Here is a 27,148-nt window from a genome sequence, read left to right on the forward strand (position 1 = left end):
GTTAGGTCAAACAATGATTTTAATGAACACACGCGTGGGAAGATGAACACTGTCACACAATCAGCATAGATCTCCTCCTAACAATACACAAGGCGTTGTATTATATCATCAGGGTATTATTACGCCCCCTCTTGCGTCAAGCAGATACAACACATGCATAAGTTTCGGAACCACAAATGTTCTGTTAATGACTTTTGACTCATTTGAAAAGAACATTGTCTCCGTCTCCACGCCAGGTGCTTCCTGTAGATCTTCTTGCTCTTGCTTATCTCTGGAACATCAGACGCACGTCCTGCAACAAACTGTCACTTATGCAGGCACAAAATGCAGTTACAAGCTTGCAAACTAGGCATGAACTCTTACCTAGAAATGAGTCTACCTACTAGGGCTGCACGATTAATCGTTAGAAAACCGCGATCTCGATTCATACTTATGTGCGATCTCATTTCCAAATGGCAACGATTAAAAAAAGAAAAAGAAAAAAAAAAGACGACGACGACTGTACCGCATTTTAATCCGGGACGTAATCTGCGTGAAAACAAGCGCTCACTCTTCCTGCTCAACAAATGACAAGGGCGGAGCCTTATACCACGTGATACAGAAGCTGTGCCGTGTGATGCTAAAATTAGCAAGGAAAAAAGGAAAAAACAACGGAGAGAACGTCAGGGATGACGAGAAAGTGACAGGAGAAAATCCGTCCCAGTCAACCACCCAAACATCAATAACGGGAACCTTATACAGCGCTTCCCTATACCCGTCGAACTCCCGCAGGCACAAAGAAATTACGGAGGCTATCACTTATCACCTGACCAAAGATATGGCTCCCATCAACACTGTGCAAAACGAGGGATTTAGGAAAATGATCAACACCCTAGACAAACGCTACACAGTGCCGTCCCGCAACTATTTTTCTATTGTTGCACTACCTGCTCTATACACGCAGCGTCGAGCAACGGTGGAGACGGAATTTCAAACAGTACAACATTTTGCGGCAACAACAAAACGTGAGACAATTGTTGTTTTTATGTTTATTTATTGTTTTTATGTTCAGTTTCAACTGTTACGAAGTTGATGTGCAGTTAATAAGTGCAATAAATATTTATATTGGAAAAGAAAATCGTGAGAGAATCGTGATCTCAATTCTAAGCCAAAAAATCGTGATTCTCATTTTATGCAAAATCGTGCAGCCCTACTACCTACTACAGTGGGGCAAAAAAGTATTTAGTCAGCCACTGATTGTGCAAGTTCCCCCACTTAAAATGATGACAGAGGTCAGTAATTTGCACCAGAGGTACACTTCAACTGTGAGAGACAGAATGTGGAAAAAAAAAATCCATGAATTCACATGGTAGGATTTGTAAAGAATTTATTCGTAAATCAGGGTGGAAAATAAGTATTTGGTCAATAACAAAAATACAACTCAATACTTTGTAACATAACCTTTGTTGGCAATAACAGAGGTCAAATGTTTACTATAGGTTTTTACCAGGTTTGCACACACAGTAGCTGGTATTTTGGCCCATTCCTCCATGCAGATCTTCTCGAGAGCAGTGATGTTTTGGGGCTGTCGCCGAGCAACACGGACTTTCAACTCCCGCCACAGATTTTCTATGGGGTTGAGGTCTGGAGACTGGCTAGGCCACTCCAGGACTTTCAAATGCTTCTTACGGAGCCACTCCTTTGTTGCCCGGGCGGTGTGTTTTGGATCATTGTCATGTTGGAAGACCCAGCCTCGTTTCATCTTCAAAGTTCTCACTGATGGAAGGAGGTTTTGGCTCAAAATCTCACGATACATGGCCCCATTCATTCTGTCCTTAACACGGATCAGTCGTCCTGTCCCCTTGGCAGAACAACAGCCCCATAGCATGATGTTTCCATCCCCATGCTTCACAGTAGGTAGGGTGTTCTTGGGATGCAACTCGGTATTCTTCGTCCTCCAAACACGACGAGTTGAGTTTATACCAAAAAGTTCTACTTTGGTTTCATCTGACCACATGACATTCTCCCAATCCTCTGCTGTATCATCCATGTGCTCTCTGGCAAACTTTAGACGGGCCTGGACATGCACTGGCTTCAGCAGCGGAACACGTCTGGCACTGCGGGATTTGATTCCCTGCCGTTGTAGTGTGTTACTGATGGTGACCTTTGTTACTTTGGTCCCAGCTCTCTGCAGGTCATTCACCAGGTCCCCCCGTGTGGTTCTGGGATCTTTGCTCACCGTTCTCATGATCATTTTGACCCCACGGGATGAGATCTTGCGTGGAGCCCCAGATCGTGGGAGATTATCAGTGGTCTTGTATGTTTTCCATTTTCTGATGATTGCTCCCACAGTTGATTTTTTCACACCAAGCTGCTTGCCTATTGTAGATTCACTCTTCCCAGTCTGGTGCAGGTCTACGATACTTTTCCTGGTGTCCTTCGAAAGCTCTTTGGTCTTGGCCATGGCGGAGTTTGGAGTCTGACTGTTTGAGGCTGTGGACAGGTGTCTTTTATACAGATGATGAGTTCAAACAGGTGCCATTCATACAGGTAACGAGTGGGGGACAGAAAAGCGTCTTACAGAAGACGTTACAGGTCTGTGAGAGCCAGAGATTTTCCTTGTTTGAGGTGACCAAATACTTATTTTCCACCCTAATTTACAAATAAATTCTTTACAAATCCTACCATGTGAATTCATGGATTTCTTTTTCACATTCTGTCTCTCACAGTTGAAGTGTACCTCTGGTGCAAATTACTGACCTCTGTCATCATTTTAAGTGGGGGAACTTGCACAATCGGTGGCTGACTAAATACTTTTTTGCCCCACTGTATGTGTGTGTATGTGTGTATGTGTGTCTCGACCTCAAATGCATTCTGTCTCCCCTCGCCAACTAAACTCATGACCTCTTAGCAGATAGAAGCCACTCTCATATGTGTAACAACCTAACTGAAACTATATACGAAATGTATTGAATAAATGCTTTAATCAAATGCCACTAGATACAGTTTGTAACTATATACATCCAGAGAGATGGCAATTGAAAAGCCAACACACTAAGTAGCTGATTAGTACGTTATTATAAACAAACAAACAAAATAAACAAATATTTAAACAGCCATTCCTTCAGTGATGAATATCAATGATATTGATGATCAATGATGGCCTTATGGAACTCACACAGTGGAGCCATTTTCCCCAGTGTTTTACATATTTCTCATACTCAAAATTCACTAAAATAAGTAATCTTTTCCATATTATGAATCTCCAAAGTTACATCAATACAGCTGTTTAATGTTGGTGGAACCTTTTGGTCAGTGCCTTTTTATTTGCAGCTAGCAGCACACAAAGTAAGTATTTATCCATACCCTTTATGTCTGAGGGTATGTATTCTAAAAATATGGATTTGAAATCAAAGTGTAAATATGTACTAAATGTGTTTTGCATCACTGTATGGACGTCTATCCAGTAATTCTTAATATTCTTACAAACCGAAATTATATGGTAGTGGTGTGAGGTTTCGTAGCCACAGTTCCTCCAACATTCACAACTTCCATCATCATAATGCGCCTTTAAAGCTGGGGTAATGAAAAAACAAGCAAAACCTTTCTAGCTGAACTTCCAAATATGTGATTTTGTTCTTCTCCAATGAAAAGAACAAATGTTTTGCCATTCCTCTTCTGTAATCACCAGACCTCCCTCTTTCTCCCATCTTTCTTTTATATACTTGGTTGAATAATTGCTGAGATCATGAAGACTTTTGTATATTTGTGAGATTACACCTTTCCTAATTTCTGACTTATGAGCATTTAAAAAGAGTTGGATAAATGGCCTCGCTGTAGTAGGTATTTGGTTTTTAATGTTTCGAGTATAAAAGTTTCTTAACTGTAAGTATCTATAGTGGTTTTGGTTTTCTAAATGAAATGTTTGCTTTAAAGTTTGGAAACTCACAATTTCATCTTCCTTTACAATACCGCATATGAATGTAATTACTTTACCTATCCAGTTTTTAAAACTAGGGTCTACATGATTTGGTGTAAATTCCGAATCATATGCACACCATTTTAATATTTTTATATTCTTCTGCAGCTTATTTTCTTTTGCCACCATTTTCCAAACACCTAGTGTGGCCTTTAGCCAAGGATTTCTTATTTTGGAAATGTAGTCCTGTAGATTTCTACCTGTATGTGCATATTGGTTATTGTTTTGCATTCAATTTCCTTCCAACACTGCCCTGCTCATTGCTGAAGTATAGTTTTGGGGGGGAAATTGATGTCCATAAAGACAATATTGATTTGTAAATGATTAACTAACAATTTTGTGTTTGTGCTTAAAGTGCTTTGGCACTCTTTGGCAATATTGTAGACAATATTAAACTTAATCATCACATCAGCCTCCTCTGACGACCTGTTTGCTGCTGCCTGCCGCTGAAAGGCAGTGGCGAGAGGGGACACTTGCGCAGTGCATTCATCACGACATATAATGCGCTTTCTGGATACATTGTGCTTTTTCAGCGTTCAGAGGTTGATGGCTCTGTGTCAGAGCACTGGCTATGAATTTCAGACGGATCAGGACTTAACAAAAAAGTTATCAATAGTTCTTTTCATCTTTTCTCATTACCCACAGCTACATCCACTTCTATTGGGCCTAGGCTACTCACTAGGGCTGGGTATCATCACTGATTTCTATGACATGAAGGAAATTTTCCTGGCCTGGCTTTTTATAGCAGATAAATATAAGAGAAATATTAAAAAATATTACCGTAAACCGTTTATTTTGCGACACCACGAAACAAACGATAGCGTAAAATGAAACGATAGATGTTTTTATATCGTCATCCGATATATATCGTTATATCGAACAGCCCTAATGTCAGAGGGAATTCATGACGATGTTTATCAAATGTGAAGCGCAGTTTGCTGCTTCTTTTGCTGCTGGATCAGTGAATTTTGGTCTGAGAGAGACAAAACCTGCTAGGGCTGAACGATATATCGCATTTGCGATAATATCGCGACATGATCAAGTGCAATTTTCTAACCGCAAAGGCTGCGATTATACTCTGGACATGTCCAAATTCATGGGCTGCATCCTCCTGAGGCCGCATTTGTAGACCGATTACGTCACAGCGACGCGCCGAAGGCTGTCCAAATTACTACCATATCCCAGAATTCATAGCGCGGCCCAGCCAAACTCCAGTTTCCAGCAATGGCGGCCGCTACTAAGTTTTAAAATTACTCATACTAATCTTTCAGGGTCACAAAATAAACTTTTAACATATTTTCAGGCGAGAAAGTAGTTGTGTAAACATCAAATATCTGCTCGGTTTATCAAGATATCCCATATTTGCAAAAGTGCTTCGACGTTTTCAGAGGCGTCTGCTACCCACCAGCTCGACAGCTAGCCGGGAGCTCGAGGGTTACTGATGCGGCCGAGAACGGCACAACTCCCGGCACATCATTTTCAGATCACCGCGGAGTTTCGCCGCTCGGGTTAAACGTAATATATAAGTCACTTAGACAACCTAAAAATGTTATTGTTGGGCTTTTTTCAGTGTTTTGTTTGTTCGTGAGTAAATCGGTTTGGCTGAGATTAAAGTTATTAGATTAGATAAAATAAAACTTTATTAATCCCCCGGGTGGGTTCCCCCTTGGTTTTCACACAGCTGACTAAACGTCAAACAGAAAACTTATTAAACAGAAGTATGAGACAGTCGAGAATTTACACCAGTGTCTGGTTATATTTTAGATAGCAAGAAGCAGACGGCCGAGTTTATTAAACTCCACCGAGACAGCGGTGACGCTAATCAGAACTAGACCGTCCAATTTCACGCCTTTAAATTTTAAAGGCGTGTTTGTGTGTGTGTTTATACAATTGCTATTATGTTTGCACTTTATGTGTAATGTTACTGACTGCAGAGATCAGTAAGATGTGTGTATTTTTTATTTATTAGTTTTATTTATTTAATATTATTTTTTAATTGAATGACTGTCTAGTAGTTCACAGATGTCGAAAAACTGAGTGTGGTAAAGCCACTGATTTTTTTTATGTATATTTCTGCAATCTGCACATTGTACTGACTTTCATTTTAATGTTTACACCAGGGTTCCTTGTCAGCACTTTATGCTCAGATGTTTGTAAGCTAAAAATAAACTATTGTGTATGTTCAAATATACTGTTGTGATTGAAGAAGTTAAATAAAAATGTCAGTCATCAATTCATGCATCACCTCATGTCATCATAACAGAGGTCTGTCTTCCAGGAAAGAACAGTTTAAAATTAATGTAATATAGTATTGGCCATACTATATGATGTATTGCTTGTCTTTGTTTAATAATACAGAAGACAAAGACCTTAAAAAATAATCGCATATCGCATCGCAATCGCAATATTGGGGCAAAAAATCGCAATTAGATTATTTTCCATAATCGTTCAGCCCTAAAACCTGCTACTCAGAATCAAGAAAAAAAAAAAAAAAGACAAACACAAAGCGCAGACCCACCAACGCATCAGAATCAGTGAGCTGTCGGCTTTCAGCCCGACGGTGTGTCCGTGTACAGGCCGTTGGGTGAGAAAGCCGAGAAAGAGAAAGCTGATTCTGATGTGTCGGGTCCGCTCTGTGTTTACGTCTTTGTGTGGAATCCATTTACCTGCTCTCTCGTTTGCTGTTTGGTGGTTGTTGAAATAGTTTTGTGAGCTTTAACCCGAGATTCTGGTGTTTCTGGCAAAATACATTTATATTTAAAACTCTATTCAGGATTTAATGAATCAATATCGCTTAATTCAAGATACTCAACTCTCTCTATCCACCTGCACTTTCAAACATGTACTAAAGACTACAGGAATATCTGGACTTTCAGAGTTGCAGAGACTTTTTTTTTTGTTACTCGAACAGCTGGTCGCACCGGTGTGACCTAAGGTTTATTTTAGTCGCACCATTGAAAAATTTGGTCACATTTGTGACGCACTCTAGAGCCCTGCCAACAAAAACTATGCTGTACACATTCGCTTCTCCTCCACAAAATCTGACCGTGCAAATCAAACTCTGTTGAGGTGGTGGTTTGAGTGTGTGACTAGGATGCCTCCTGGGAGACTCCTAGGTGCTGTGGTTTACATTTCTTCAGTTCTGAACAGCAGAGCAGGCTTTCTTGTTCAAGGTCATTTGTGTCCTATTGGGAGGAGGCCCCGGGGCAGATCCAGCAATGAGGCTATCAGGGAAGTCTGAACTTCCGACTGCCCCCACGACCCGAACTCGAACAAGCAGTTAAAAAAATGGATGGATGGAGAATGAAACTGACCTGTTTCATCATGTTTGCGTTTAGCAGATCCTGATGTCTTCTCTGCTTCCTCTTCTACCTCAGCTGCTGTCGCAAAAGTCTAAAAACAAAGACACGAAATCACGACCATCGAGTTTTCTGTTTTTACTAAAGAGGAAACAAAGATGTTCAAATAAATCTCAACATTACCTCTATGTCTGCGGCCTCCACCAATTGGCTCTCCTGTGTTGGTGGGCGGGGCTCCACTGTGCTTTCCTCTGCCTTTTCCCCCTCCTCCTCTTCTTCTTCTTCAACAATCTCATCCAGAGTGATGAGCTCTGCAGGTTCTCCCTTGGTGATCTCCCTGCTCCAGTCCTGACCCTCCACTGCTCTTTCCTCCCCAGCATCATCTGCACCCACCTCATCCAGAGTGACCAGCTCCAGGGTGTCTTCCTCCAGATTTGTCTTTTCTTCTGGTGCAGCAGCCTCACTTTGGGACCCAGTGGCCTCTTTAGTATCTGTTTTTGGCTTCTCTTCCTTCGTTGCTGTACCAGACTCGTCTTCAGTAGATAGAGCATCACTAACCTCAGCAGTGTGATCCAAACACTCCTCTTTATCGACCACCTCCTCCTCATCTGCATTTTTTGGCGATGCTGAGTCCTTATCGTCTTTAGGCACTGTTGGCTCTTCTGTACTCTGGTCTTTCAAAGGCTCATTGTCAGCCGTCTCATCCTCAACCAAGTCAACAATCTGATAAATGGCCTCCTCCTCATCAGCCACTTTACTAGATGCAGCATTCTTCATGGCAGCTTGTTTTTTAGTTACTTTAGTGTCCTTCTTTGGTCTTCCCCTTCTTCTTTTTTCCGGAGTTTTGGCCCGTTCATCCTTAATAACTTCATCCTGCACTGGGTCTACTATTGTAAAGGTGGCATTCCCCTCGCTCTTCTTTGTTGGTGTGCTCTGTTTCACTTGAGTCTGCTGAGGTTCCTCCTTGATTGGTTCCTGAGAATCTCTGGCAGGTGTCGGCCTCCTTCTCGTTGGTGTCTTGTCTTTTTTTGAGACGTCTTCTTCAGTTTCTCTTCCTCCTCTGGTTGACCTTGTTGTGATGGTTGGTTCGTTCATGGCAGCCTTACCCTCCACTGAGTCTAGGATCTCGGACGTAGATTCCTCTTCCCTGACGGTTTTTATACATGTAACTGTGGAAGTTGGCGTCTTTTTATTGTCTTTGTTTCCTCTGGCCGACCTCCTTCTACCAGGCCTCTCTGTGGTGGAGACATCTTGAACAAATTCATCTTCAACAGAATCCACTACCTCAAAGATCATCTCCTCCTGTGTCTCTTTCTCCTCTCTTTTAGATGTTCTTGTTCTCGGTCTACCCCTTCTTGTTGGTCTTTCAGCTTGTTTAGCCACTTCAACGTCTTTCTTGGTTTTTTCCTCCTTGTTCTCAGCCTCTGCCTGGGTCTCTGTGGTCGGTGGCTCTTCTTCCACAGAATCAATTACCTGGTAAGCTTCTTCCTCTTCTTCAGTTCCTTCAGTGACTGCTTTCGAAGTATTAAGTTTCTTCTCGTCATCTTCTCCTCTGGTGTGATCATTGACTGAATCTAACTTCTCAGAGGCTTTCTGTTTAGTAACATCTGCTGAACTGCCTTTGTTTTCTTGTTTTTCATTATTTAGAGTTTGGCAAAATGCTTTGGAAGCTTTGCTTGATTTTTCTGAGAGCATCTCCTCATTCATTTCTTTTCCATCTCCACTGGACCTTGGAGTTTGGTTCATGCTTGGATCCAACCCTTCTTTTTTATCAGCTGCATCTGGTTCTTGAATCTTTTCCTCAGACAGCTGCTTTGCTGTGGCACCTTCATCTTTGATCAGATGACTGTCCCCTTGGACTGTACTGGCTTGGTCTTCACTAACGTTGTCTATCACATAGAGAGGAGCATCCGTTTCTGTTTTACTGGACTCCTCTGAGCCTTTATCATCAATGCTGTTCAAGACCTGACTTTCCCCCTCATGCGAACTCTGGGTTTGCTCAGGCCCTGATGACTCTGTTTTAGTCTCTTGGTTTGAGTCTTCATCTATCTGTTCATCTGTTGGCTCGTCGATCGAATCAAGGATCTGGTAACTTTCACCATCATCCTCCTCCTCCTGTGGATATTTCCCCGCATTGTCTTTTTCCCCATCTTCTTTGCTTTTCTTTGACTCTTTGTGTGCGTCATTCTTACATTCAGTCTCCAGAGTTTGTGTTTGGCTCTTCATCCCTAATCCCTCTGCAGGTGGCTGTGTCTCTGATGATGTTTCCATTTTAGTTTGATTTTCCTTTGCTGACACTTTGAGGTCAGACTTTGTTGCTGCACTCTCCTCTGTTAGCTCTGCAGCAGCGGTTGATGCCATTTTTGAACGGGTCCTATAACCCGAGGACAAAGAATGCGTCAATTTGTCTGGAGGTTTGCTTGGCTGCGTTTTCTCACCAGAAAAGGAAACAGGCTTACTGACACTCACAGAGGATTCGGGTTTGGTGGAGTCAAATGAGTCTTTACTTTTTCGTAGTGAGGAGGTTGAACTGCTTTTCTCAGAAAATTTCGTGGGCTTGGATGAGGGAGAGGCTGAGCTGCTGGAGTCTTTGGAGGACCCTGCTGAGGTTCGTTTGGAAGCAGGAGATGCAGCTGAACTTTGACTTTCTGCATTCTCTGTGGACTTTGGCTTAGTTGAAGAGGAGCTTTCACCATTGGGGTCTGCGTCTGCTGCGTCATCGTTAATTTCATCAACAGTGACAAAGTCGTCCACATTGAAATCCAGCTCACCAAAAGGGCGGCTCTCTGAAGAAACTTTCTTCTTTAAATTATCAACTTGAACCTAGATGGAAAAACCAAAAACAGTCTGTGGAGCCATGAAACAGCTTACCCTGTAATCAGAGTGTAACTATCAACAAATGTCCCTCTGTCCACAAAAACCTCCTATATGACCAGTAACCACATGACCAATATTCTCAGAGTGATTAAGCGTTTGAGTTAGCCCAGCCGCCCACCCCCACCACCCACAAGAGAAATCCTCGTGGGTCTGATGAACGTTTACCTTTTCGTTTGGTGCGTCTTCATCCTGTGCCCTACTAGGGCTGCTGATTTTGCTCTGGAAATGAAGATAAGAAAAAAAATTTACTGAATTAATTTCGTATTATTCTGTGCTGGTTTTGATAAACACCTAAAATATAGCCTGAAAGGTGTTTAATGAGTGGTGACGCCAAAAATTGGACATACACAAGCTTGCAAAAAATAAATAAGACTATATGTAGTGATGACCTTCGCTTTAATTTATCTGTTCCAGAAATAATGCAAATCTAAAAATGGTATCTTCCTCATTAGTATAGTGGACAGTATCTCCGCCTGTCACAATGGGGAGTGAGTAATCTCCTTCTCTGCTCTGCCTTCGGCTGATCAGGTGTCACAGACGTAAACTGCCAGTCTACTACTTATGTGAAATACAGACTTCGAAAACACTTTCCCCGTGATCGGAAGGTCGGGGGTTCAAATCCACTAAACGGCTACTCTGAGCAAGGTACGCCTGCTTAGTGGCTGCCCACTGCTTCACTGAGTGAACGGGTCAAATGCAAAGAGAGTAATTTCCCCAGGGGGATCAATAAAGTATACATTATTGTTATTATTATCAGCATTAATTATTCATACAGCCTGCAGCTTTACCGCAACAATCAACAGTGTACTACTATACAATGCTCATATGTGATCTCCAACATAAGGCTTTTAGTGTCTTAAGATATTTTGGGACAACACAGTGAAATTTAAAGTGTTACCTCTCTGTCCTTGCTCTGTGCCCTACTTTCTCGACCCTGTCTATGCTCACGAAGCGCCGCTGTAATGGCCATGAAAAGGTCATAGTTGATGCGATGAAGTTTTGAGTCTTTTTCCTCAGACTTGACTGGGCTTGTTGCTGAAGGAGCAGCGCTAGAAGCGGCGGGGGCGGCGTTTGCATCAGGAGTAGTGACCAAAGTTTGTGGTGGCCCCTCTTCCTTCACTGCTGCTTTCTGGCCTTCCTCACTTGGCTGCAGGACAGCGGTCGATTCTGCGGCCTTCTCGGTTTCCAGTTCGAGGTTAAGTGTGTTCTCACCCGAGTCTTGCAGACGCTGTTTCAGACTCTTCAAACTGAATTTAAAAGCAAAGATGCCAGTAGGTTACTATGAAAAGAGGTTCGTTGTCACAAAATGTTAATGTGAAATAAGAAATTCCATTTCAAATTTCTAATCTAGAGTTGCTAAATCACACTCTTCTCTTTCTGGATCTTTGGGAACTGTTTACTATAGCACAACCTTGAGGAGTGTAGCAGTCATCATGACTGTTTTGACTCTGCCATTAAACCTGAAAATGAAAGATACTCACGACTCAATACGTCCGACTTTACTCCTATGAAGAGGAGAGAAAAAAGCACAAGGTCAGACAAGCATGAAGACACTTTAAAGAAAATAAAAACACACAGTCTAAAATCAATTTCCTCTTTGTCTCACTTCTGATTGTGGGACACACTTACCAAGAAGATAAATAGTCCTTGGTGACATTGCTCTCCATCACCTGTGTTAATCCACCAGGTTCAGCCATCTCAATGCATATCTGAGAAAACAGAAAGATATTACATCAGTGACAGTACAATTGTTTTCTTCCTGAGGATATTCGAGCAACACAGTGGTACTCAAAGGGTGCGCTACAGGCCCAATTTGTGAAAGTAACAGGACAGAGGTCCTGGCGAGTTTCTTTACTGCCCTCTACGATAGTACAACTTTTTGTTAAAAGAACAAAAAAATCTTGGTGTTTTAAACTTGCAAATGGAAAATAAACGCAAACATATTTCTATACTTTTGTAAAGTTTTTGATTAGAGAATAAAACCACTGAGCAAGAAACAATAAAAGAATAACTTAGTGCTGTCTCAAACTGCAGGCATCTTCCCTGCTAGATGGGCCAGGACGAAAGGCTGGACAGGTCATAAGATTATCACTTGGTTGAGAACTTAGTGCATTTCAGGCAGTCCTTCACCAGTATTTGCAAAGGCATGTAAAATTCAGATTGCCTGCTGCAGGGACTGTCTGAATATTAAAACTTGCTGAACTAGTGTTAAAAAAACAAAGTCTCCTTCAGACTCATTTAAAATGTTTCTCAATGTTAAAAGTCTTGCTTAAAGCTGGAAACAGAATAAAATAAGATAAACTTAAAAACATAGTTTAAAAACCACTTGATCATCACAGTATAAGAAAGTTACACCACTTAAACTTTTTTAATGTCTTCATTTTCCATGTTAACCACTTATTGCTTTCTTTATCTTCCCTGATTGAATTTTTTCTGATTTTCACTGTTGGTGGAATTGGGCATGCAGCTCACTCAGGTTGCATAGGCAGTCCAGCTCCTCCTGAATGGCAGTCACAAGAAGATCTGCCGTGTCTAACAGTGCGGCCTCAAAAGTGTGGAGAAAATATTAGGAGATGGTGTGTTATAATGGTTTGTAGTGATGGGATTTCCAACTCTTTTTAGAGAACCGGTTCTTTCAGCTCGGATCACTAAAAATTTAGAATTTTTGTAATCATCTTGTCCTTTTGGGGTATAATAAAACCCATTTTTTGAAGATTACATTTGTGCCTGTGTGTTCCTGGCTGCTTGGTTCATGACAGGGCCATAGAAGAGCAATGACCATTCAGCAGGTATCCTCTACTTTGTACAAGGAGAAGGACTGCTAAAGCCAAACTGAAGTTCTCTGAATTCTAACTGACTGTTATTCTGCAATGATCAAGTGCAATGTTCCCTCTAATTTTTCATGTGTCTGAGCGAACGCACAAATTCCATGAACGGTCCCTTGGACCACTGTGAGCAACAGCAGACGTGTGCACTGTGGTCACGCCAGCAACGAATCCATCCAAGTTACATGGTTTATTAAAATAATCAAATTACAGCATTTACATTTATGTTAGACTACTTTTAATTAACTGCTTTAGCCCACTTACAATGAAAATTAGAAAAGAAATCGTGTTCATGATCTGTGTAGTATGTTAACGCTATTGGAAGTAAAAATAACTTTTTGAAAACAACTTTCTTTTTTGTTAGATTATAAAGCTCTGACTTGTATTATGAGTCTGTGGTCTGGTAGAGAGTCCTGTAACTCTCTGACTGCAAAATACAGTATATAATGACCAATGTTGGGCAATTAATTATATAGTTCTTCACAAAGTAACTGAGTTATGCAAACAAAGGTTTTTGCAGCTGTTTACCCCAAAATGCAGTCCAGGCTTCTTTTAAACAAACATTTCAAACTATTTACAGAACAATCAGCTGTTCTGCATCAAATTTGATGCCAAACAAATTTTTTGTGCCACTCCAAAACATCCCCCTTCCTAAACAACTAAATGCCATGTTGCTATATCACTTTTTGATTGGTCTACATGGTACATTTTTCCACCAATAGGAAAGGGTAGGGTTTTTTTGGTTTTGTTTTTGCTCACAGGCTCAGAGTGCTTTCAAATGTTTTCCTTATAAAACGCAGTTTTTACCGTTTCTTCCCGCAGTAAATATAAACAATGATAGTATTCAGGAAGAAAACCAAACATTGCATATATTTTATCATAACTCTGGTTTTACGTGGCCAATCAACACAATTTAAAAACTGGTGTAACGTCCACACGTTTTCCGTCAATTGTTCCGTCTGTCCTGCTCACATCTCCAATGGTTGTACACGTTGTCATTAACGTGGCTTCACTCCACAGCAGCCACGCCGCTTTGCTAGCTAAAACACCGGTGTTGGCACATAAGGACGCTGTCATAGCCTGTCAATGACGTTGATTAGCTGCGTATATACGAATGTGAATCGCGTGATTGGCTGGACTATGGGATAAGATGGCAGCCAGTCACTTACTGACTAACACTGCAAAACAGAATTGTTAAAGCTTTAATTTAATTTCAATTCAGGTTAGATTTTTTTTTTTTTAGGTTTTTTCTAACCCTAACCCTAACCCTGTGCGCAGAGACCGTGCCAGAAGTGCGCAATTGTGCACGCACGCAGCTTAGAGGGAACATTGATCAAGTGTTCCCTTAATTTTATTAAGCAGTTTAAATTGAACCAAACTGTACCAGCTTTGCGGGTGAAATTTAAGACTTAATACCTTCTGAAGACTTTTCAGAAAAAGCTGCATTTTAAGAGCAGCAGACACCATAACAAGCCTTGCAGATGTAAAACGTGAAAAATTTGCAGGTGTTTATGAAATCGTACCCTGTTGGCAAGCGGCAAAAATCTGACAAAAGCAGCAATGGGAGCCACCACTTTCATGATCATCATGACAAGGTCCACATTCACCTCGGAGACCTCCACAATCAGCAGCCGGTCCTCCAGAGACTCAGACTCTGGAACATGCTGAAAAACAACCAGTGTTAAGATCAGGGAGACCCGAGCCTGCTGCTTTTACAGGACAGATTTATGTGACTGCTGACTTACAGTGCTGCTCCATTTCATCATGCTTCTGTACATGCTCTCCTGTGAAAAGAGTAGAAGATGAAAGCGGCTCACATCAATTACTTATCCTCTGTTTGTAAAATAACTATTGAATAACTCTCCTCCTGGTTAGAGTGTTTTTAATGTTCTATTGACCCCATTTGATAAGATAAAGATTGGACTCCACTGTAAGTGAGAAGTAACTCGATCCTGGTTTGCATCTTTGTGGCAAAGGATTCATACTTCAGGACAGTAACGACATAACATATAACCAAAGTTTTCCAGGAACTATTTGATGCTATTTGAGTCTCAGTGACTTTCCGCAACAGTCGTCAGACCTCAATTCCTCTTAACATGTAGCTGTGGAGAGAGATCTCACAAAGGGCCTGAATAGCTAGCCCGCAAGGAACCTTAAGATGGGAAACGCTGAAGCTAGAAGGTTAGCAGCAACGGAAGTTTCAAAATAAGTAAGGGCATTGCTTAATAGTCAGTGAAACACTCCATAACCTATGTCTGGGTCTTTAACGTTTACACAGGACTGACTTCACAAGAAGCTCTGTGGAAACTTTAAAGTGGTGGTGGAATGACGTGGGCTGTCGTCTATGAACAGAAAAGTGGATAAAGTTCATGCAGCTTTTGTGCTGCTGTCGCAAAAAGGAAGGAACAAATCCAGACAAAATAATAATAAATACTTGATTTGAAATTCATGCATATTTTTAGTTTTTCCATTTCTTATTCAGATATTTATCAATAAGTGACTTATATGTATGTATATATTGTGCTATTTCTTACTTCTTGTATTATCTGTCTTTGTTACCGTTTGTACTGTAACCAACGTAATTCCCCCTAGGGATCAATAAAGTATTCTGAGTCTCATTCTATTAATATTAGCCCAGTGAAGGATGATGCTGTGCTCACTCCTTAGAGGAGAAATCTTTTTTGATTGGCACCTGAATAGTTTGAGTGAAACAGGAGCATGCCCCTGATTTAACAGCCCCCGATTGCTCCATTTTCATACCTCACTTGAACCAGGATGCACGTCTTGTAAAACAATGTGGATTCCTAGTCTCCGTCTCCGCTCTTCAACTGTAACTGGATCTTTGAGGTAATCTCTGGCGAAATCGCAGCACGCATCCCAGCTGTTAAAAAACACAAAGGCCTGGAGAGGAAGAAAGGGGACAAAATGATGCAGAGGAAACATTCAATATTAATCATTAAATTGAATTAAATTTGCAAATTTCTCTGTATCAGCCTGCTGGGTCTATTCCTCACCCTCCTCTGCAGTGATAAAACGATTATGTTGTAGTACAGAGTCTGAACAGTCTGATCAGGGAAGTAACGCCACACCAGCTTGGCGACATCCTCCTGTCTGTAGTTTCCTTCTGGCAAACCAGTCAACATGATCGTGGAGAACGTAGAACCTTGAGATTGGGCTTTCTACAAGACACAAGGTTCAAGAACCAAAGTTTATGTGAAGAGAAACTTTGCAGCACTTTTTAAAAAATATATTACTATAACTGACCACATAGAGAAGACAAAATGAAACCAAGTTTAGCAGAAAAAGAGAAATGTGGCTTTTGAGGTCGGTATTTGGAAAAATGGACGCCTCTTGGTATTTACTCAAGGATTCCTGTTTAACACATGAAACCTTGGTTTATAAAATGCACTCACCTCAATGTCATCAGGTTCCCTGACAGTTAAATACTCTAGAAGTGTAAAACACACACAGTTAGTAACAGTCAACACTTTATATCTGGAAGTTAATTTTAGTTTCTCTCACCTGGGATTGTGAACCAAGGAGCGACAGTGGGGAACACAAAGGGACTAGTTGTCATTGTGATCCAATATGGTGAAGTGCTGCGTTGTGGGACGGTAATATCTTCTGTTGGGACAGCTGCCCCGTCAACAGCAACATCGCTGTCTGGCAAAGCTTTGTGTGGCAATCTTGGTGCTGCACAAGAAAAAATAAGTTTTGTTTATTTTTTATTTTCTGTGTGTGTGTCAGGTTTTTAACTGACTTTCAGTTTAACTTTAAGCACCTTTACAGATATCCAAGGTATCATAGGCATCAGAGAAAAATGATTAGAGAGTTAGACCAAATGCCAGTCTGAAAAAGTGGAGTTTAAGTAATGGCTCTGGTTCATGTGTCTAGGGCAGAGACAAGCAGAAGGGAATTGACCGCTGATGGACCAAAGATTTCTGGAGGGGCCAATGAGCATCAAAGGATTTGTGGGAAGGAGAATCACAGTGTTAGTGGATAAAAGTTGAGGGAATGCGTTGCAATAATTTATTGTGGATGACGATAAAGCAGCAGTTTTGCATATGTTGCAACCTTTCTCGGACTTCACTTTATCCACAGTCCAGGGAAGAACTGAAAATATATCCATGACTGTTTCACAAACAGAAAGTGAAGGAAAGATTATTATCCAGACTCTGTGTGATAGATGTGATGTGTTTCCACGATGGTGGAGATGGGAGCAGCTGGTGCAGCACTGGAGACAAAATAGATTTTGCAATATCTGGTAGTGAGGAGCCACAGCCCTGAGCTCAATCATACTGTTGAAATTTTTGAGGAAACTTCAGAATAACCGGGGTTACTGGCAGTGTTAGTTATTTCGGACCTGACTACTTGTATTTCAGTATTGATAAAACTGAACTCCGAAAATATCTCTAAGTTCCTCTTTTATGACTTCAGACAATTCTCCTCGCAGGGGGTTTAGTGTTGGCTTTCAGTTCTTCAGCAGTCATGCCTGCCGTTTCAGTTAGGTCGGATGAGACTTAGTTCGATTCATCTGTATCACGTTGGCGCGTGGTTCTTCAGGCCGCGAGGTGTCTTCTTTCCACCAGAAAGTCTCACAGTAGTCTGTGGTTCAGCCCAATAAGTCCTTATTTTGTTCTCTAAGCAAACTTTAGGAGTTCAGAAAGTGGAATGTGACATTTATAAGAGAATTTTTCAGAATTCTGCAGCTCTACTAAGTTGTGTGTTACACCATGTCTTGCTCTATAGCGCCCGTAATTAGATGGATTTTAATCTGTCTCTAGTATCAGTATGCTTTTGCCACTCCTTGTAATCTTCAACTCACTTGCTTTTTTTGTGCATCACCCACTAAGACGACAATATTTGCCGTATTGTCCAAAGACAAGAGTCTCTTTGGACAATACAACCAATGTATAACATCAGTAACACACTACAACGGCAGGGAATCAAATCCCGCAGTGCCAGACGTGTTCCGCTGCTGAAGCCAGTGCATGTCCAGGCCCGTCTGAAGTTTGCCAGAGAGCACATGGATGATACAGCAGAGGATTGGGAGAATGTCATGTGGTCAGATGAAACCAAAGTAGAACTTTTTGGTATAAACTCAACTCGTCGTGTTTGGAGGACGAAGAATATTGAGTTGCATCCCAAGAGCACCATACCTACTGTGAAGCATGGGGGTGGAAACATCATGCTATGGGGCTGTTTTTCTGCCAAGGGGACAGGACGACTGATCCGTGTTAAGGACAGAATGAATGGGGCCATGTATCGTGAGATTTTGAGCCAAAACCTCCTTCCATCAGTGAGAACTTTGAAGATGAAACGAGGCTGGGTCTTCCAACATGACAATGATCCAAAACACACCGCCCGGGCAACAAAGGAGTGGCTCCGTAAGAAGCATTTGAAAGTCCTGGAGTGGCCTAGCCAGTCTCCAGACCTCAACCCCATAGAAAATCTGTGGCGGGAGTTGAAAGTCCGTGTTGCTCGGCGACAGCCCCAAAACATCACTGCTCTCGAGAAGATCTGCATGGAGGAATGGGCCAAAATACCAGCTACTGTGTGTGCAAACCTGGTAAAGACCTATAGTAAACGTTTGACCTCTGTTATTGCCAACAAAGGTTATGTTACAAAGTATTGAGTTGTATTTTTGTTATTGACCAAATACTTATTTTCCACCCTGATTTACGAATAAATTCTTTACAGATCCTACCATGTGAATTCATGGATTTTTTTTTCACATTCTGTCTCTCACAGTTGAAGTGTACCTCTGGTGCAAATTACTGACCTCTGTCATCATTTTAGGTGGGGGAACTTGCACAATCGGTGGCTGACTAAATACTTTTTTGCCCCACTGTACCTCACCCAAAGCAATCCCACAGTACAGGAAGGCCAGCAGGACAAAAGCAGCTACCCTTACCAGACAGGTTTTACAGCCAAAAAAACAACCCACCATATTCAGGGTATTACCAGATGACCTTCCATCAACTTCACCTTTTTTCCCCCGTTTAAATCACATTTATTTAAAATCCCATTCAAAACACACTTACGCAGTGATGTAAATCCACTGTGTGGTATTTCCACCCTTGACAATTTGTGGCCAGTGGCCCGTTTTAGAAGGCTGTACCAAACACCAAGGCGATCAGCATCACACACAGACTCAAATTCAATTAACACCTGAAACACAAGAAAGATAAAATTTACTCTAAACATTTTAATTTCACATTCTAAATGGTAGAAAATGGAACACATGGAAACAGTGAGCTAAGCACAGCTTTATTGTGGAGTTCACTGGATTCAAAAGTCAGAAATCCTGGATCAATGAAGCACTGGAGCCGTGCTCAACGTGACCCCTGCACTAATGCTCTAATGTGATGAACACTAGTGCGCATGAGCATATGAAGAATCATGTGCTACAGCGAACAGATTACCTGCAGTCTCTCTTTACTATCTTTATAGTTTTGCAGTTGTGCTTTCATCAAGATAAGTAGCATCCAAAACCAGTCACATTATCTTGTTTTAATGTGTCTGTCAATTTTGGGGGGATAGTTAAGAATACACTTACATAAACACATACATCTCATACAGCCTTTCACAGACTTTTAAAACATGCACTTGTTGCTGCTTATAAGTGTGTTTATACCTTGTAGAGAAGAGGCAGGTAGTTTCTTACAATACCGATTTTTCCCAAAGCTTCTCTGAGATCCCGGAACTCGTCTGGTGAGATGTTCCTGATGTAGATTGTCCGTTCTCCAATATCTATCCCTATCTGTTTCGATAAACCCGGGTGAACATTAAAACAAACCAGAAACAGTATTTAGTTTAACAATATTTCATGCTTTCTTAAACTACAGTTCCAAGATTAAGGTCATAAGTTTGCACATATAGTCACACAGCAGTATGCACCCTGGCAGCTATCTTCATTATCCAAACAATTTATAATTGCAGCTCTTGCTTTTGTTGATAACATTGTTTGAGAAAATATTTAAACTTAGCTGTGTACACAGAAAACCACTTTTGGCCCTTTCCTGGGTTCTTAGTTTTTTGCATGTTTCAAATAAAAAGACAAAAACAAAAAAAACAAAAAAAAACAATTTTTTTTAAAATACAAAATGCAGTTTTGAATGAGGATTTAACTTATTGCAGGAAAAAAGTTATCCAAACCTTTCCTAGCCATGTGTTAATATATGCTCATATTTTTCAAGGTGTTTTGACTTGGATGTGAGTGCTGCCAGTTATAACTTTATACTCTATACTTTATAAGGTATTCTAGTGTAGTCTGTGTTTCTGAGATATGTGTGCGTGTTACCTTCTTAACATAACACAGCCGATTCATCAGATATATATAAAACTCAAGCTGAAAGAAAAACAAATAGTTAAAAGTCATTACATCAAATAAATGTTGGATTCTGTTAAATTGATTTCAGTTCAAAGAGTATTTTTTATTACTTATAGCCTCTACAAAATATTACATTTTTTTTTTTTTTACTTACAACCACATTTTAAATAGATTGAACATTTAAAAACATCAGCTTGCTTTTAAGGATACTGTTTCCATCAACAAGCAGAAACAGATTTTCAATTATTTTTAATAACATATCTCACAACAGTAAAGTGTATTATCTAAACACAGTGCTCACCGGGGTCGTTAAAAAATTCTTGCTCTTCACAACCTGCAGTCGAAGTTTAGACCCATTGAGAAAAAAATGTTTATCTTCTGATGCTAGCACGATGTTTTTGGCTGCCATTGCTGTCGGCATTAGGGCAAAAGCCTGAAGGAAAAACAAACAAACACTGACACACTGCGCTCACAAAATACGTAATAACTAAATGTTAGTTAGGTCGTCTTAGAAAAGACATTTAGAATCCCATTAAAATGAAGGTAATAATCCAGCCCAATGCAAATCCATGGCCTGGTGCTTACCATGCGCGCCTGTGGTATAACGTAGATCGTATCGTCGTAATATTCAAATCTGTGTGGAGTGAGCAGATCGGCGATGTCCTCCTCTTCATAACAGCCATCACGATACTTAGGCAGGTTGCTTATTAACAGCATCTTGCATTTAAGCGAAACAAGCTGTGCAAAAGAAAAGAATAAAGTCAGCGTTTTAGATTAGTTTACAATTGAAGAAATTCCAGACAGAAATCTCAAAAAGGCAAAACATTCAGTTAGAAACAGTGCCTCACTTTGAGCACTGTCTACAACTATGAACACAATGAGGTACATCAGAATAAAATACTGAGTACAAAATGTTTCTGATGCGGATTTTGGTTTGATTTCTTTTTTTTCTTTTTTCTTTTTTAAACATAGTACAGCTCAACCTTGACTCACTGATAAAAAAAAAAGGCAGTAAGAGTCAGCTATGAAAGTACTTTTCATTTAAGGTGGATCCTTAAAGAGTGATAACTGATTCACAAAAGGCAATGTGTAAACAGCACTACTGCGCTTTTCAAACTCAGGAAGGAAAAACTGTTTCTGTAGTAGACTGTTTAAAAAGAAAAGCTGGGCTTCTATTAATTTGTGAGGAACTTTCATCTCTTATGCTTCTTAAAAGGTTCTTTAGTTTTAAAACAACTTGCTGAGGTATTCAAGCCCCCTACTTAAACCCCTATTTTTTTTAAGCACTCAAAACCACCATGTCCTGGATGATTGTGCATATAATTTGAACATTTCAAATTAGCTTTTTAATAACAGACTTTTTTTTTGCCTGTCCCGTTTGGCTCTTTTGCCATCAGAATTATTGTCTAAAGGCGAGGAAAGATGCCCAACGGATTTACTTTACGGATTTACCAAATTGACCATCCCAGCCTTGCCATAATGGTCCATTTGATTCACCTTTTATTGTTTATTTTATTTTCATTTGCTGAATACGGGACAGACTTGACTGGGGGAAAGAAGGGGAGAAGGAAAGGGGGAGAGAAAAAAAAACAGCTGAGAAGAGGGACGGGGGGGGGGGGGGGGGGGGGGAGGGCAAAAAACCCCCCCAAAAACCAACAGAATAAGCAGAGAGAAAAAAAAAATGCATATATCGATCACCTGTTGAGAAAGAAAAAAGAAAACAAGCAGAAGAGAACAAGAGTAATATAATAAACAACATCACAATGATATATGGGAATATGACAGTAAATACTAAATATTAAACATTATTGTGCAGCACATAAGATCAACATAACACTGTGTGCTTTGAGGTAGGAGCCAAAAGGGGTGTAGTTTGTGGGTGTGATCACCCGTGTGTACACCTGTGAGCATGGACGCGCTTGTTTTTTTAAAAGGTTCCTTCATGTAATAATCTGCTAGAGGGTGTGGGGGGGCCACAGCCCCGTCCTCCAGAGCATGAAGCAGGTATGGAGGAGATCAAAACTCCAGACATCCAGAGGCCCTCAGAACACAAGAGACCTAGGAAGACCAGCAGACGGGCAGCCGCGCCACTGTCCCAGAAAGAGCTGAGGAGAGTCCCAGATGAGGGCTCACTCAGCAGCCGCGGAGCAGAAGCCAGGGGGGGTTGCAGTGACGTGCCCATGAGCTCCGCCGGCAGCCAGCTGTGCCTGGGTGACCGAGCTCCAGGCCAAGGGGCCCGGGGCACTCCACCTCCGGAGTGGCCCGAGCGAGCCCCAGGCTCCAGGCCCCGATAAGCGGCCACCAAGGAGTGAGCCGGTGTGTACCTGGACGCCCTTCCCCGGACACAAAGAACCACCAACGCACCGATGTCTGAGGGAGTCCGCCACCGGCAGGGGAAGTGGTGGGGGGTGGAGATAGGCCTCCATACCTTGGATGGCCTGAGATGTCCCCAGAGAGGTGGCGTCTGATACCCAACCTGACATATAGACACAGACATACAGGCACACACAGACACAAACATCCATTCCCACCCTCATGCTCTCATATGCACTTACTCCACACTCAACCAACGTGGAGACAGACATAAAGAGACGCTGTACACACAATCACACTCCCCAAGCGTACTCTACGAACAGTGTTGGGGAGTAACGGAATACATGTACCGCCATTACGTATTTAAAATACAAAATATGAGTAAAAATTCAATTTAAAATTTTGTTGTTTACTTTTAAAATTACCAATAACACTGCACCAAGCTATCTTAAGGAACTTTTAAACCCATATGCTCCTGCTAGGGCTTTAAGGTCATCCTCACAGTTACTGTTGGTTCAGCCCAGATCTCGACTGAAATCTAGAGGTGATCGATCGTTTGCTCTAGTTGCACCGGAGCTGTGGAACAATCTCCCGATTGGCATCCGGGCGTCTGATTCTATTCATTCTTTTAAATCACGGCTCAAAACATATCTTTTTAAACTTGCCTTTTCTACCAGTTAAATGCTGGCTTGCTTGCAGTGACCTATTGTATTAAATTCTCTGCTTTCTTTCCATTATTGGTGTCTTTTATCATGGTGGTACAGTCTTACCTTGCTATAACCTATGTGTTGCAGTTTACTCTTATTGGTGGCTTTTACCTGTGAACATAATCCGTTACTTTTATGAATTTGATGTTAATGTGTGAACTGTTTTATTTTTTATTGTTTTATGTAAAGCACTTTGGTATGCCCAAGGCTTTTAAATGTGCTCTATAAATAAAGATTGTTGTTGATTGTTGTTAACTGTATTCCGTTACAGTTACCGTTTAAAAAGGTGGTATTCAGAATACAGTTACTTTGTTGAAATAAATGGATTACACTGTGGTACTTTCCTGTTTCATATTGTGGCGGGTCAGGACTGTTTGGGTTTTGTTTGACAGCTACGTTCTGTTGTTCCAGGCGGCAGCGTTACGGTTGCCATGGTTACAGGGCAACGCTCTCTCTCTGCAACTGTGTGTTTCCTGGGTGAGAGAGCGCCTTTTCGTTGTTGTTGTTGTGCTAAGCTAACAGGCGGAATGCTACAAGCATAGCTCTAAAGAATGTAGCATCATGGGCAGTGTAGTCTGTGTTGCAGGGAGAATGGACTGCCATACACGTTATGGGTCTGTGAGCGCGAGGAGGGAGAAAAAGGGGAGTGGAAAGGTACGAGTTGTCATCGAGGAAAAACGGGAGCTGGAAGCATGTAAATATAATAATAACCACTTCAGCCAAGAAGAGTGGCTGACGAGCCCAGTTGTAAGTAAGCTATTAAGACTCGACTGTACACCGTGTTCATGTTTTCCTCCGAAAACAATAAGTTCCGTTGGAGCAGCCTTTCGACGCCTCTCTCTGTCTCTCGCAAGAAAAGTTGACCCACACAACAAAGTAAAGCTATTTTTTGGCTACGAGCCGACAGGGACCCCGCCGTATTAGTCAGAGGTCCTTTACTACAGTTCGGAGTCGCGGACCTTCAGTAATAGTAATAAATCACACAGCAATAGTACATTCACGTAGTTGTAAAAAGCATGATAATATATTAAGTAATCCAAAGTATTCAGAATACGTTACTGTCATTGAGTAACGTAACGGAATACGTTACAGAATACATTTTGGGGCATGTATTCTGTATTGGAATACATTTTAAAAGTAACCTTCCCAATACTGTCTATGAACCAGGTCTAGGTACCCTTGCCCCTGGAGGGGGGAACTGCACCCAGACCCAGGTGGTGTTACCCTTTTCCCTGTGGTGGGGAGAAGCAGACCGCCCGACTCCACAGCAGCAGGGAGGCCCCACATTCCAGGCCGCAGTTGGACGGCCAACTCCTCCTCCTAGCCCCCCCGCTCCAGCAGGCCGCAGAGAACAGGGGTGAGAGAAGACTCCAAACCTCCCTCCGGCCGCTTATATGTAGTGTTGATGCATATGTGTTCTAAGGTGCATTTAAAACCCAGGAGGGCATGGAGCTACCTGCCAGAGAGCAGCAGGTAAGCGCATAGCCCCTCCTGCTAGCCCTCAATGTATATGTGTATTTAAAATTGAGAGGTGGGCAACGACGCCAGGGGTGAGGTGTACAGACTTTTAATATGTGTTAGTATACAAGATAATTTTTCGCCATCTTACAATGCTGTGATTGCAGCCATTCTCCAACTCTCTGTGAATAGTACTCATGGCCATTGATCAATGGGTTTTGATCAGTGGTTGTTGATCAATGGTCATGAGAATTTGCATAATTAAAATTAAGGGACTGACTTCCCAGCCCACTGTTCTTTCAGTGGGCTGGTTTCAGTCATTATGCAAATGTACTGTTTATAAGATTTGGGGAAACCTGCAGTCAGCTGAGACTGAAAAAGTCACTTGGATGAGTGACGAAACGTTTCTCCCACAAAACGCTACGTCCAGATGAACAGAATCAACTTTTGGAGATACACGATAATTATTTTGTTTTGGTACTAAATTGGTAACCATGCTTTGTGTAATTCTATTAGTGTATGTAAATCTCTGGTATTGCAACATACCTACTGAATTTTTAACATTTTTCTACATTTACACCCACTTGAGTGTCACCTGACAATGAGATATAACCCAACTATAAACTTTTAAAACAAATTGAACTATTTCAGATCAAAACTTAACCACTTTGACAAAGCATGTTTTTCTTACAGGTATAATTTAAGTGTTTTTTTAATGTTACCTTTTTACGGGGAAGCCTGACTGTCTTGAGACAAACTGTAAAGTGCAGAGCAAAAGAAAAACAAAAAAGTAATTATAAAATAAAAATTATGTTCACACTGGGAAATCTTTCATACAGATCTTTGGGGATTTCTTACGGATTTTTTCTGGACATAGTTGCTTTTCTATCAGTTCCTCAAATGTTGGGTGGGTAGGAGCGACCGGCTGATCCTTTGAGATCTTCTTTGCAGTCACAGAGACTTAGAATAAAGGAAATGTAGTTAAGTTAAATAGTGGTAGTTTAGATAGGATGCAAATTACCCAGCTGATTTAAATAAAAATCTGAAAACTGTTCTCGTCATGAAGCACAGTCTTTAGCTTTTGATTCCGTCCAACATCCTGCTGTCAAAGATACTCCACACTTGAAGGTGTTTTCTGTCCACTTACCTTTGTCCTTTGTAACCATTTCTACACTTTCAACTCTTTGCTTTGCCTCCACAGAAATCTCAGGTGATTTTCCTGCAGTCTGCTGTTGTGTTTCTTCTTGTAGAGCAGAATCTGAGCTCTGTTCGGTCTGTTCTGAAGCTTTGAGTGAATCTTCTGGACTTTTGATGACAGTTTGTGGTTTCTGAGGTGGATCAGTGGGTTTTGGTGGCGATGTATTTGGCTTGGTCTCAGCTGCACTAGTTGGTAGTTGATTCTCACTCGATATAGTTGGTGACGTCTGATTATCTTTGCCGTCAGTAGAAGTTTCAACTTCTGTGTGGTCCTCCCTTTCAGAAGCTGATGATTTTCGTGCTTCACCTTTAGGCCCCATCGCAGATTCATGAATCTTTGTTTCAGGTTTCTTGTGTTTTGTCTCTACATCAGGCTTATCCTCTGACGTTGTTGATTTAGAATGATCCACTTTTTCTTTTTTCAGAGTTCCTGCTGATTTAGATTTCTGCGTCGTTGAGGCCGTTTCTGCTTTGGAAGTCAAGACTTTTGGCTCACCATCAACTGCAGCACCTTTAATTGGTTCAACAGCCTTCATAGTATTGGCTGTATTTTTAGGTGCCACCACAGCTTTTTTAGCACCGGTTTGAGACCCTTTGGGTTTACGTTTTCCTTTCAAATCACTGGTGTTATGCTGCTTTTCGGGACTCTTCGTAGATTTACTCTTAGATTTTTCGAGGCTTGAAGCTGCTTCTTCAGCCTTATCACCAGTTTTTACAGTTTTAGCTTTCTGCTCAGCTGAGATGTTTTTCGCTTTGGAAACCGAGACTTTTGCTGTAGTTTCCAGTTTAGTTTTTGTGGTTTTCTTGAATGCAATTTCCTGCAAACAAAGATAATTTCGGATTAATCAGATAACTGATTATTTTGCCACAGAAGAGCTGCAATGTTAATATTTGTATTTCTCAAGGGAAAACAAAGTTACCTTTTCATTAACAACACTGACAGTTACTTCTTTTATGTCAAAGTTCTTTAAGCTCTTCAGTTTCTCAGCATCTTCCTGTTTCTTGAAACACACAACTGCCTGGGTGTGCACAAACACACACACACATTAATTTGGATTACTACCAAAACTATTACGTTACTACATTCACACTAAAAATCATATATGAGCACTTGTCAGTAGCTTACAAGTATTTGATGACAAGTTTGAGTTTTCCAAGCAAACTACAAGCAACGGTGGCAA

At 41.2% G+C, this 27,148-nt stretch overlaps 1 protein-coding gene and 1 pseudogene across 2 annotated transcripts in view; both read right to left on the reverse strand.

Annotated features, from left to right (window-relative positions):
- The window catches only part of LOC146674178 (uncharacterized), a 48,299-nt gene that overhangs the window by 14,640 nt on the left and 6,511 nt on the right, over positions 1-27,148 (reverse strand). Inside the window, exons 8-28 of one of the 2 annotated variants that reach the window (XM_085394665.1) lie at positions 26,888-26,986; positions 25,918-26,785; positions 25,629-25,730; positions 25,493-25,527; positions 20,878-21,030; positions 20,594-20,725; positions 20,263-20,310; positions 19,597-19,722; positions 19,004-19,130; positions 16,482-16,652; positions 16,373-16,407; positions 15,974-16,138; positions 15,720-15,860; positions 14,705-14,743; positions 14,483-14,623; positions 11,764-11,843; positions 11,616-11,639; positions 11,033-11,381; positions 10,300-10,353; positions 7,441-10,080; positions 7,273-7,351 (exon numbers count right to left, since the gene is read on the reverse strand). In XM_085394665.1, coding sequence (XP_085250791.1) covers positions 7,273-7,351; positions 7,441-10,080; positions 10,300-10,353; positions 11,033-11,381; positions 11,616-11,639; positions 11,764-11,843; positions 14,483-14,623; positions 14,705-14,743; positions 15,720-15,860; positions 15,974-16,138; positions 16,373-16,407; positions 16,482-16,652; positions 19,004-19,130; positions 19,597-19,722; positions 20,263-20,310; positions 20,594-20,725; positions 20,878-21,030; positions 25,493-25,527; positions 25,629-25,730; positions 25,918-26,785; positions 26,888-26,986 — 5,608 coding nt within the window. The remainder of the gene's footprint in view (positions 1-7,272; positions 7,352-7,440; positions 10,081-10,299; positions 10,354-11,032; positions 11,382-11,615; positions 11,640-11,763; positions 11,844-14,482; positions 14,624-14,704; positions 14,744-15,719; positions 15,861-15,973; positions 16,139-16,372; positions 16,408-16,481; positions 16,653-19,003; positions 19,131-19,596; positions 19,723-20,262; positions 20,311-20,593; positions 20,726-20,877; positions 21,031-25,492; positions 25,528-25,628; positions 25,731-25,917; positions 26,786-26,887; positions 26,987-27,148) is intronic. The other variant, XM_085394657.1, reaches the window with a different exon arrangement.
- Positions 22,178-25,486, reverse strand: LOC146674179 (uncharacterized; annotated as a pseudogene).

The sequence above is a fragment of the Rhamphochromis longiceps genome, linkage group LG3 (assembly GCF_057381845.1).
Source record: "Rhamphochromis longiceps isolate RC_006_pf linkage group LG3, R_longiceps_female_GT1.1, whole genome shotgun sequence".
Lineage (NCBI taxonomy): Eukaryota > Metazoa > Chordata > Actinopteri > Cichliformes > Cichlidae > Rhamphochromis > Rhamphochromis longiceps.